Source organism: Chamaea fasciata, unplaced genomic scaffold, assembly GCF_029207755.1.
Source record: "Chamaea fasciata isolate MVZ Bird 193981 ecotype frontalis unplaced genomic scaffold, bChaFas1.0.hap1 SCAF_15, whole genome shotgun sequence".
Classification (NCBI taxonomy): Eukaryota; Metazoa; Chordata; class Aves; order Passeriformes; family Sylviidae; genus Chamaea; species Chamaea fasciata.
This window is the reverse complement of record NW_027094100.1, coordinates 1,812,746-1,826,027: the sequence shown is the minus strand read 5'-3', so window position 1 is coordinate 1,826,027 and position 13,282 is coordinate 1,812,746. Positions and strand designations below refer to the sequence as shown.

At 41.6% G+C, this 13,282-nt stretch overlaps 1 protein-coding gene across 1 annotated transcript in view; it reads right to left on the bottom strand.

Moving 5' to 3' along the window:
* SLIT3 (slit guidance ligand 3) overlaps nucleotides 1-13,282 on the bottom strand; it is a 474,694-nt gene that overhangs the window by 445,485 nt on the left and 15,927 nt on the right. Inside the window, exons 3-4 of the mRNA XM_066197152.1 lie at nucleotides 7,997-8,068; nucleotides 5,393-5,464 (exon numbers count right to left, since the gene is read on the bottom strand). Of these exons, the coding sequence (XP_066053249.1) occupies nucleotides 5,393-5,464; nucleotides 7,997-8,068 (144 nt within the window). The remainder of the gene's footprint in view (nucleotides 1-5,392; nucleotides 5,465-7,996; nucleotides 8,069-13,282) is intronic.

The following is a 13,282-nucleotide window of genomic DNA, read 5'->3' as shown; positions in this document are numbered from 1 at the left end:
TCCTGGTCCTGAGCCAGCAGGACCAAACTCTGCAGCTCTGGGCAATAACATGGAATGCAGCAGCTACATGAGGGTGTTGCTGCTGCTCTATTGCTATCAGGGTCAGAAAACAGCAGAGGAAGGAGTGATGATAACATGGTCCACCCTTAAGCAGCAGAAATTGCGTTACAGCCCCTAGAAACTGCAGACCCACACTCCAAATCAACACAATTCTTAGACAAAAGAGTCAGACTGCACCTATGCAAGTTAAAACAATTAGTCCCTCCAAAGAAATTCATGAATTTACCGTGTAAATTCAGAGATGTTGTCTGAAAGGGAAACCCCGAACAAACCCCACACTTGAGAGTAAAAACAAATGGAAGGGACTTGAATAATACTCGAAACATTCTGCAGCACCAAGTGCTCCGTTCTCCATGACTGTCCCATCAGCATCCAGGAATAAAACCAATAACACCCTGTCAGATACTCCCACCCAAAACATTCTGGCTCATCATGTTGGACTTCTCACAACGTAAACAGCCACACAGACACTCATTTGAAAAGCAATGCTAAACTTGCTTGAAAATGCAAGGTGAGAGATACTGCTTTGTCAGACACTGGGTACTGGACTCCTTTTTTTTTAATGGCTGGAATGATTTCTCAGAGGACGTGGGGAAAAAAGTTATGAACAAAATTAATTAAATATTAACCAATATCAATAAATATTACTTAAATTTGCAGGCATCAGCCAATGCAACAAGGAGCTTCATGTTGCTTAGCTCATAGCTGCAGTCAGCTCAAGAAGCACAAATCTATACTTCTAACCAGGAGACCAGAACACACCTCCAAGTGTCACAACCTGAATTTCAGTTTTGTTTATTCTTTGCCAGCTCCCACAAAGAGGGGTTCAGTTTACAAGCGGTGTCTGACAGAAACAGTTTTCCCCCATTTACAAAGGATGGCACCACTGAAACCCAGACTGTGACCCGGGATTAGGCTCCACAGGACTGGTTTTCCCTCATGAAGGCAGGTGCTGCAGCAGTAATTCTGCCCAGCAGTAAAGTGCAGCTCAGGTTTAGACACATCTCACACCCAGTTCCCCAGGAGCCAGGGGGATGCTGCTGTCTCTGGTGTGAAAGTAGAGAAATCCATCAGTCCAATGTGCAAAGAGACACTTCCACCTCTCCGGGCAGTCTGGCACCAAACCTGGTACTAAACCAACTCACCTGTGGTAGCTGCAGCAGCAAGAGGGAAACACGCAACTGATTAAACTGATTAAATACCCAGTCACAGCTCTAAATCCATTTCAGGGTCTCTTTGCTCTCCTGCATTTCCAGCTAAGCATTTTATGTGCACGGATTTCCAGCGGGACGTGTTACCCACCACGCCACAGGAAAACGGGCAATGGAATCAACAAGGCTTCTTTTCCCGCAAGGCTCCATTCGAACTGCGCCACATCTTCACACACCCGCGTGGCCTCTGAAACGAGCAGTGCCTGCAGCTCCAGCAGGAACAGCCCAACTGCAAACCTTGTGCGAACACCACACGGGCCGCTCCGTGTGCCAAGGACTGGCTTTTGTTCAGAGCAGTGAAGAGCTGCCCAATGCTTCCGTTACTTTCCCAGCTACTCTGAAGCACCTACCAATCTCCCCACTCAGCACAGTAATTGTGGAAGATGCTTTTTGTATTACATGATTTATTTAAAGCCTCTTCAATGGCAATTTATGAAATCCAGATTGTGAAGCACCGCATAACAATTTATTCTTTTCCTTAGCAGCGCTGGTCACTAATAGCAGTTTTACAGTACACTGTGCCAAATAAATGGACTTCAATACCTCAATCAAGCATTTGGGGAGCTGCTTACAAAGATTCAATGCACAGTAGCATCACTGCAGTTAAAAATCAAACGTCATTCCCATTTGGACCTCTGTCTTCACACACACCAAACCAAAACCGTACCAGGGTTAAAATCTGGATTCTAGCTTTTTGCTCTTTACTTAGGGCTAATTATTTTTCCCAACTTTGAGAAGATTTGATTTGGCCACGCTTATACATTTTTCCCCCCTCCCCTAAACAACAAAAACAAAGTTTTAGTGTTTTCAGATGTTGAGATCTTTTATGCCTGCTAAAGACACTAATTTGAGGAGAAAGAAGCAGCCATCAGCCAAAGTCCATTCTTTTGAAGATTACAGAGCTACGTGACAATTTCTGGCAGTTGGCCGTGGAAAAGTCAGGATCTGTTGGTGTCTTATATCCTGCCTCGTTTTTCACACAAATGTGTGACATACATCTGGCTCTGGAAGAAATGACAGTTCATCTTTCAGGCCCACCAGTCCGCCTCTCCATCCTCTCGGCGCGTGAAATTTCATCATCATTTATCTTAAAATCCTGCACGGCGTTAATAGCAAAGCGTAAAACTGAAATGCTAAAATCCAAAGCAGGGGTCAGCTACCTCACCACTCATCTTTATGTCCTGGAATAAAGCTACACAACCTTGCTGCAATAAAAGCACCGGGAACATTTGGGCTTTTCCACTGTGGTGAGTACCAGTGGTCTTTCTCAGGATTCTGGATCTTGGGATTCAGCAGAATTTACACTGAACCGAACTTTCCCGTGGGACAACGGGTTAGATTCCTGCACTTTCCAAGTGCTGAGTGCAAACACGCCAAAAAAAAAAGAAGTGGCTTCTACCTGCCACTTCCACAATGCTTCATTTCTCAGCTCTGTGCTGTCACTTAAAGATATCTTGCACGACATCTTATTCTTTCTTCAACTGACACGGCCAAATTTTATTGAGCCAATATTCCATTCTGACAATATCCTCCTTTATTTGCATTTTAAGCACTAATGTCCCACAATAAAAAAAAAAAAAAATCAGAGAAAATCCAGATAACTGGAGGGCCACCCCCATGGCATATTTGGCAGCAGTGGGTATCAGCTTTAAAGACATTTTATTTAAAATTTACTTTCACAGGACACACATCAAACAAAATTTTGCTAATTTGCTCAGATAATAATGATGGAAGAGCTTCAATGTCCAGACAAGGGAAAATAAAATGAGCTCCAATATTCACCTGAGCTTAAGCCCTTTGAATGCTTACCAAGAGGAGAGGAAGGGAACCTACTTCCACTGTTACTTTGAATGAAAACCTTTATATGTGGTGCTTTGCCAGGAATAGAAATTACTCCTGTTCTTTAAAGTCTGACCCAGTGCAGCTGCTTTGTTTAAAAAATAAGTTAATGATTACTTTTGCATCCACTTCAATAGATCAAAAAAGAACATTATTCCAAAAATCGAAGCAATGTAAGTGATTTTATTTGTTATTTGAAAGAAATTAAATGGAAAAAAGCCAGGGTTTTTTTTTTTAATGCAACCAACATACTTTCTTCATTAACATTTTGCAATGTTTGACAATACTTAATAAAATAGCTTTAATATTACCTAAAATGTTGCCATTTAGCCTTTGTAAGTTACGCCAAACTTTCCACAGCCCCTTCTCCAAAGCCTACTGACTCACAGCAAAGAAGCCAGATTTATAGTTTTGTCCTAAAAATGATTTAAGCTAAAATACCAAAAAGTTGCAAGTTTCCAGACCTCCCTTTCATACTACATTAATTTAGGAAATATTTTAATGACAGGCAATCCTAAAAGAGAAGCAGAGATGCAGTATGGTTAACCGGCCAAGTTTAGAGTTTGTACAGGGAAGGAAAAAAAAATTGAGACTTTCAAACATCACAGACTTTAAGAGACACTATTAAAGGTATCAGATTTCCTGCCTCCTGCTTTCACAATATGTATTGTTTTCAGTTGCTGGCACAGCAGGCTCTGCAGAAACACAACACACGGATGACACTTGAGTTTTGTTTCTGGCTACCGATAGCCAGCCCTTCTCCTGGAAGTTTTTCAAAACTCTTTCAAAATTTAACTATGTGAACCTTTACCTAAATACAGACAGGAGAAAACGACATGACTCTTTATCTAAATGTAGGTATGAGAAAGATTTATTTGTATATGTATACACATGTATATAAAATGAGCTGAAAACTAGGACTGGGTAGTTAGGACACTGACTCTTCAAGGTGATACTTAATGTGAAAAAATATTCTTCAATGTCAGGCTATGTTCAATTTTAGAAAATTAAGCTAGGTTGTTTTTTGGGTTTTTTTTTTCCTGAAATAAATCAGCTATGGCAAAACTCTGCACCTGAAAGTACTTTCTAATTGAACACAGGTGAAAATCTGTTATAATCAGAATTTAAAACTCATCGCCTTTACTGCCATAGATGGAGCTTTCTGATTCATAACAAAACTATTGGGTAAATTAATTTTAAATGTTCAGTGCACTCATTAAACAACTCAAATGCAAATCTAATCCCGAGATCATCTGAAACAGCTTTAGTACAGCATTAGCTCAACACTCCAGCCTTCCCTTGAATAATTGCTAGTGGGCACTTAACTCTTGAAAGCCGCTTTAGAAAATATCAATGGGAAAATAACAAGTCCTACAAGAAATGCCTTGCAGATAACAGTTACCAATCAAGCATAAAAAGCCTGCATTCCAAACCAGCTTGTGATATTGTTCTGGTCACCTACCTCTAACAAAGAATAATTCTCCAAGGTATTTCAGCTTTACAAAGATTTTGTTCTGCTCCCACCACAAGCAGAGAGAATTAATGATGACGATAAGGAGCACACCCAGCTAGGAGCGGCAATCGGATGCAGAATTAACTTTGTCATTCTGAATATTTAAATTTATACTCCTGAAGGGCCAGGAGTTTCCTATAAACTGATTCCAGATTAAGAGACACCTTATAGTCACCTCCTCCAAAAAAAGAGAAGAAATTAGCTTAATTGCTATCAAAAGCAGAGGAAATCTACAATCCATCCTCCACTAAGTCTTCCATGGTACCCTGGAATCCACTGCTATCACTGCCATTATCCTCCTTCAGAGGAAATTAACCGAATCAGAAAACTAAATATAAAGGCACCTTTAGAAATACTGTGGTTCTCAAAGGAGAAAATTGCAATTTCCATCTGCATAGACATATATAAAATACAAAAATACACAACAATATGAAATTATTATATATATATATATATATAAAAAAAAAAACTTTCTCCCACATTCCAATTTTAAGACTTGCCCAGATAATGTCCTTTTGATAATGTTATTGAGACTCTGGTTTCACTGCCAGTTCTATTTTCTTGGCAGGCACTCTACATTTTATTTCAAGTATTAGCTATCATGTAATATAAATTCAGCTGTGTTTAAGGGCATACTTTAATTTAGGCAGGTACTCATCTCTCTCTCTCTTTTAAAGTTAATTTTATTATCATTACATATTATGGAGGACCATTAACAGTGAGGTAGAAAACCTGTAGCTTTTCCACCGGTGTAAATACAGATACTTACAGCCGCTCAAGTTGTTTCAGATCCTGAAAAGCTCCACGTTCTATGACACTGATCTGATTTTCTTCCAAGTGTCTGCAATTCCAGAAATACCAGTTAATTTTAACAAAACATAAAAGCATCCCCACTTCTCTTCAAACATTATCAAAATGCTTCGCACCTGAGTATCAATGCCAGTTTTAACTGGAGAGGAGCACTGTTTCTCTTGGCCATAACAGGAAATTGACTCCAGTTTTTCCTCCTGACCTCCACATTTGGTAAATGTTTTTGTTCCCAACCACATTTTTCTCAGAAAGGTGCTGGTCTGGAGGCTGGCAATTACATCCCTGAGACATTCCTAAACTTTCTGGGATATTTGTGTGCCACAATTGAGATAACTGACTTCTGCAGCCCACAACAGGCACACACTCAATGGCAATGGATTTTTTTTTTTTTTTCTGCCCAGACTCTATTCTGTGCTGATTTCAGGCTTGCACTGGAGCAAATCCTCTCTCGGTGCTCCAAAGGGGTTCCAGCCCTCAGGAACAGCAGCTGTGGACACAACTCCCTACAGCCCCCTTGTACAACAGGGTGCAAAAACACCTGGGACAGACCCAGCTTTCCATTGGGGCTGATCCTGCTCCTCTCTCCACCTGAGACCAATGCTGGGATAGGTTACAAGCAAAGGAGACTGCTTTCTCTCTGATTCTCAGTGTGCAGGGGATGACTGCCATCCAGAAATGCTGAAATTTCTGCCACGGCAGAAATGCTCTTGCCAGGGGAAGTGGAAGCCAAGGAAGAGAGATTCCAACATTCCCATCTGAGGTGACCTTTCCCCTCCCTCCCGCACACACCCATTCCTGCCTCTGTGAGAACACTCATGCAGGGCCTGAACACCCTGAACATCCCGTGTAAACAGCTCTGAACAGTCTGGACTCAGTGAATTCCAGGGAAAAACACTATTCTGGCCCGTTCAACAGCCACTCCTCCGCCCTCAATCCTCTGAGGATGCTCAGAGCTGTTTGACTGGAGAGGAGCTGAGGGCACAGACAGCAGGAGAGTATTCCACAGAAAACACCAAGAAACGAAAATATAAAACTACAAAACTCAAGCACATGAATGAGAGTCACATTGCTCAGAGGACAGGGAAGAAATTCTGCATGAGGATAAGGGAAAAAGATGAAGCTGTAAGGGATGAAAGGAAAAGGTGCACTAAGAAGTATTTTGAATGTGTGGTGTTTGAGACTGGAGGATTATTTTCTGCTGTGCAGGGCTACAGGTTTCCAGGTCGCTCGTTCCTAGTCCTCATTCTGATGTGTGCAAAAAGGACTAGGCTGCCTTTCCAGGAACGCCGGGACAGGGGGCAGATTTCTGTCTTCTCACTGTGCCCCCCAACAAACAGGGCAGAGAGGAAAAAAAGGACAAATAGGGGTTTAGTAACGGAATTACGAAGAGACCATGAAAGAAACCAAAGAAAAGTTAAGAAAAATCTGAAGGATATTTTATTCCAATGACTTCTGTGGCAGACACCACATTCTTCAAAGTCTGAGGAAATGAGTTACATAAACCTGGAATGAACACAGGACAAAAGCTCCACGTAAAGGTGGCAGTTGTACATTCCGGTTATTCCTGAAGGCATAAAAGACTGCAGCAGCATTAGGCACGGTCTGACACCATGAAAACCCGACCAAACTGAAACAACTACTGGCATTAATCTAATATAGAACATGAATTTTAATAGACTCCTAAAATGGTATTGACAGTCGGGATGGGAGCCAAGGAAATCTAAACAACTCCTCTGCTAGAGAGGAGAGAAACACCATGAGAACACAAAGTCTTCCCATAGATTTGAGGTGTCTCCTCAGTATATGACAACTTGTTCTCAGGTGCTGAGGGAGCAGGAGTAAAGACTCACCTTTTCCTTGGCAGGACTTAAATATTTCTTGAATTGTCACTAAAGAACTGTAACAGTTCAACGGTTGCAGCTTTAAGGGCTTGTTTTAGAAGATACTCAGAGGAACAGTCTCCATCACTAACTTAGTGGTGCTGTTTGAGGTTCGTGTAGAGAAGACAGGAAACCAGGAATGACAAAGTCTGCAAACTGATTTCAAGGCCTATCTACAGGTATGGCTAAGCTCTTGACAGATTCTGAGATCATGAGACAGCACCACCTGAAATCTCTGTATTTATGACTGAAACACAAGTAGTTTCCTTGTGCTCAAGTTCTACAGCCATTCTTGATCAACTTCTGCTTAATACTGTGCAAAATGCTGTCAACGGGACTGTACCCTACAGTGGCCAAAACCTGCAAGTCCTATTTGCTAGTGTCTCAATATAATTGATTTCTGCATGAGGGACTGTAAAGCAGACCAAAATCTTTACCATATGACTTCTTCAAAGCTGGTAAGAAACAACCGAACAGCTCTGAAACTACAGCCACTTTAGTGCAGAACTAGAATCTACTGTTTCACATGACAAACTATTCAGGTTGCCTGGTGCAAAAGAACACCAACAACTGAATAACATGCCAAAATTACTAGAATTTGATCTCTGGAATTATGGAAATTCTAAGTAGCAGCACCCTAAAATAGTCTCGTAATATCCAGGAAAGTTTTGCGTTATACTCACAAGACCCGAAGATTCTTCAGCCCCGTGAAGTCCGTCTTGGTGATCCTTGTGATGTTATTTTTTTCTAGATCCCTGCAGAGGAAGGAGAAAGCAGCATTCAGACACTATAACTGACACCCAAAATTCCATTAGCAGGGTGTATCTGCATCACTGGAGCACCCACCAGCTGCTCAAACTGCACAAACAAACATTTGCATTACAATCTCAAAAAGCAGGTCATCGATCCTGATGCATTCTGCCTCCTCCTCTGTTGTTGTCACAGATGAAGTTTCTCCCATTTTCAGTTCCAGTCTCAGTGCTCACTGTATGCTTCTTTCCCTCTCAGACTACAGTTCTGTAAGAGGCCGTGAATATCCAAGACCCAGCTAGTACAAAAGAGCTGAAACAAGAGTACAGGGCCCCAAAATTATTATTCTAAACCCAAGTGAGTCCAACCTGCTGCAGAAGCTTTGGGCACACAGAGCCTGAAGAGGATAACTTAGTTCAGACCCCTTAGTGTGCTCCTACCCAGATGACTGGAATATTCACTGGCGCCAGAGGACCTGGTTTGCCATCTTCTCCTCTCTAGACCAGCCTTTAGCAAGAACCCCTAAAGTTCTGCCAGTTGAACACGTCCTGTTATCCGGCCTTAGATATTTCATGGTTTTCAGTCCTGTCCACACTGTTCTCCCTGGCCCAGTGCTATCCAACAGGGCCGAGACGAACAGCTGGTCTTCCTTTCTGGTCTTCATGCCATCGAAAATATGGCATGTAGAGACACAAAATGTATAATATTTCTGGCATCAGTTTTTCAAACATTTGAAATCAATCTTCCAATGAGTCTGACATATAAGCAAGACCTTGACTGGATTGAAGCAGTATGTGATGCACTAGAGCACAGAAATAAGTGTTTAAGAATATTGGAACCTACTTTTAATGGTTATTGACAGACATCAAAATAATACTAATAAAATCCTTAAGCCATAAAATGGATTATAAACAGATTTTACAAACTAGAGGAGCTAGTTCATGCATCTTAGCATGAGACGTTTCTATAATGCAAGTAACACTCTCCTGTCAGGAAAACAGAAGTAAAGATAAAGATAAGGAAATGAAGGGGGGAAAAAAGTCCCTATATTTCAGTTGTGTGGATAAGACAGCCTGTACGCCTACCTGACTGTATTTTAAAAGGCTGACTGAAGAGAAGAAACCACAAAACCTGTCCAGGGAACTTCCACTGCCCGTACCAGCCATTCTTTTCCATTTGTCTCTACCCTGTCGATTGACTCACACTTTTCCCCAAGAATACCTCTGAATCACTGCCTACGTCTTTCAGATTTTCCAGCTCAATTTCCTCTTCTGTTCCCAGTTCAGTTCTTCTACCCCAGTGCATCATTAACTACTCACGGGTGTGCCAGTGAGCTGATTGCAAGAAACCCTGGAAAGAATTACGTCTGGAGTAAGCAACGCGTAAATAGCTCGCGTTTGACTCGCATGTTGCTCCCCATCTGCTTTTCATGGCATTCCATCACAAGCTTTCCCTTTATCTCAGAGAAGCTCTAGCAAAACACAGCATTAAGCTGGTTGGAATCCCCCAAGGCAGAGAGGAGCCAGCCAAGGGACACGGAGCTACACGGTGTCCGCGGCCCCAGTTCTTGTGTATCTTGGTCAGACGTGATCCCAGCACAGCTTTACTTGGCTTCAACCAGCGCATGCAGAGCCACCGCTCCTGCCATCCACACAGCAACCTCTGCACCACACCCAGCCTGAGACACCAGCACAATTCCCCTCTGCCTTCAGCCCCAGGAACACTCAACATTCCCCCCCTGGAGAAATCTGCAGCTCTCTGTTCTGAAAGGCTGTAACATTCCTTGACCAACACATATCTTGAGATTGCTTTTTCCTCTACTCCTGCAGATTGGCACAGCCTATCCTGTATACACAATATCAATCATCCTATTAATCACTTCCAAAGTGTAGTGTCTACAAGAAAGGTTTCCATTTCTGTTATTCCAATTACTTGCACCATGCCCTAGCCTTTAGAGAAACATTCCTCACAAAGTTCACTTTGCTCAAACCATAACTACAGCCTCTGTCTGTTTTAAAAAACAGTGTTTACCTTCTGAACATTTGCCTTTTCCAGCATGCTCTGCCTCAAGGCTTATCTGCCATTTGAAGAAAAACAGACTAAAACTGTGGTGAACTACATAGAATTTCTTCCTCCTGTTCACAGTAGGTCTAACACTGCTGCAAAGCAGCAGATTGCCACAGGTTACCCCATTAGTCAATTAAACTTTGTGACTCTGAAATTACTGAACTAATGCAGACATTAGTGGTTTACAGCTGGTATTTGTGGGCAACATAATATTTTATGTTTCCTTTATAAAGCTTGGCAGCTGATTATGGGCTCACTAGTGGGTTTCAACTACAAAGAGCAAAACCTTAACATGTAATCTTGGTTGGCTTTCAAACACATCAGTGTTCAAAAGGACTCTTGGAACCAAACGGATTTCTTGGAAATCATCTGGGTCTAAGATATGAGGAAAATAATACCATGAAGGCAAATTTAATTTATATTGCACTTCGGCACACATCTATATCCAGATGAAATAATTCTACATAATATTCTTATTGTGCAGAATTCTTGCATTTTGGGTAGTACGTGTGGCCAAGCAGATCTTGAATCCAACTCAATACATTGATCTCTCCCACAGGACCAGCTACTACTCTTGGTCATTTCACATTCCAATAGGATGGTCTAATCAATTAAAAACACCTAAGAAAACTCCATTAAGGAATACAGGTCTCTTCTGGAGTGTCAGCAGCAAAGTTGATTATCACTTCATTAAAAAGAAATCAGAAATTACATCTATACCAGCCTTGGGAAAGATCTTGACATTAGGTCTGCCTTGTCAATTCATTAATTTATTTTAACATAATTTGTAGGATGAAGCATGCTAAGAACAACACAGCTACAGCGGTAGCTTTAAGAAAACCGACGTGGAATGAATTATTTCAGTGAGAATAGAAACATGAATTGGACTAGAGTGGTACAAGATATCATGAAAGTGAGTTCAGATGAGCTATTAAGGGAGCTTTACTCATAAACATGTCCTGCTATGTTCTAATAACAATTTAATTCAACACATATTTTGTAGATGCTGAAGACTGAGTCACACAATGTACACACTTATTACAAACAGGGATGCTTGGAGCAACTGGAGCAAGTCCTGCTTCATTGCAATAATTCCTCTGAATTGCTTCATCTTTCATTCTTCTCTAAAGACAATCAAATGAATTTAAGACAGACTTTTCAATGTCTTAAAGCACCAACATTCCCAGGGGCACACCAGGATCACACAGATTTCCTCTGCTCCGTGACTGAAATTTCAGTCGATAATTATTCTCTTCAGCCACTCAACTCTTCCAAAACATCCGGACGCTGTCCTCAGCCTCCACCCTCTTCCTTGGACTGGATAAAGTTTATGACTGGAGAAATAAATCCACTTGTCTCTTTCCACTTTGTGCTTCAGCCTCCCGGGCTCTGCAGCCTTGGCAAACACAGCCCCTCATCCCGGACAGCTCTGAGCCTCCTCTCCTCCCTGATGCACAAACCCAGGATTGAATCTGACGCCCCATCACCCCCACAATGAGCGGGGCAGCCCTCACAGAGGAGCCGGTAACAACAGCAATCAGATGCTGAAGTCTTGCACAATCTGCAGCTCAAGAATTCAGTGGATATGTACAAATAAAATACCTTATGCAACGTTCAAATCCTTTCATACACAGGGATGCAAACATTCAAAGCAACGCTACTAGATTGCAGCAAGTTCCTATTGTAGTCAGAGATTATTTTGTTGCCATCTGAACCCTCTTTCATAATATCCAAAATAATCTGGATAAAACAGTTTGGGCCCTCATCATAATTGTGAATCTTAAACAGGTCAATCCCTAACACAATTCCTCAACAACTTCAAGACCACACGTCTGGGGTCTTTGAATCAGCTGCTCAAGTTCGAGCTCTGGTTGCCCAGTTGTGCTCTTCCAGGCACACGGAAGCCAAATTGAAGAGTCTGACTAAAGCACAAATCAGTCTTCTCTCTACAACTCTGTAATGCTTTTGCAGCCTTTGATACATGGGCACGGCACAAGGTCATGGGCACACAAAAAACATTAATTCTGATGTTCTTACTGCCAATGCTGTGTCGGCTTTAAGATGAAGGTCTATCTTGAGCTTAAAAAAAAAAAAAAAAAACCACCCCCAGCCACCCAACATTTTTTTCTGATCTGAAAAACTACCAGACTTCAGGCCTAATTCTGTTACCTTTTGGCCAGAAAAGCAATTGCCAGAATTTAGTTCCCTGTCTAGAAGGAACACAGTTGTTGCATTTGGTCAAAGCCATTAGTTATCAACAAGGGCTCAAGAAGAAATTTGCCTGCTTCAGAGAATTCCCAGGTGCCCATCTGTCAAACAGTGACACTCCTAACAACGAAACTGAAGATCCTTGATGCCCAATGATTTCATGGCTATGGCTGATTTTGCATTTCAGTCACAAACACAAGTCCTAGATCAGTATTTTGAAAAATGCTTATTGTCTAATTAATATTATTTGTCTTGAACCTAAGTCAACATTACACAAAATGAAAATCCACGGGGAAACAAAAACAAGCTGCTGTCTAAGGAGAAGGAGCGCCAGACTTGACGGCAGTCCTCAGACATTTCTTCATTTACATCAATAAAGAATTCACAGTAAGACCAGTAGGGAAGCTCACCTCAGTAAGAGCAGTAGGGAAACTGCATTCAAGGAAAAATTAACTGCCCTACACTTCAAAAAAACAGCTCCCACCCCAGTTAAACAGCACTAGGATTCTTTCCTGTCCTGCTGCTTCCTAAGTAAGGTAAATATTCATTTCTAGTCACAGAACCTCAGACACAAAGTTTAGTTTCTGTTCCTGTTAGGTTTTCCAAGTGGTTACCACAGTTCAAAGCTCCACACGTTTGTGTCACAGTGAGGACAAACAAATCAGCCCAGAACCCAACACCCTAAAATCAATCTAGATTCAACCAACACCCCACAATCTACAGCGAAGATGCATTTCTCTTCACCTCACTTCTGGTATTTTCCAAGAAGGAAAATGCATAAAACGTGTGTGTCACAGAACAAAACTTAGGAACTAATAAAAACCTCTCTTGATCCCCCTAAAAACAGGTCAGGATCCAACACACCATCTAGAATTCCCATCAAAACAAACCTCACCTGGGACACAATTCAGGCAACTTCCTAATGTTAATGAAGAACAGAAGAA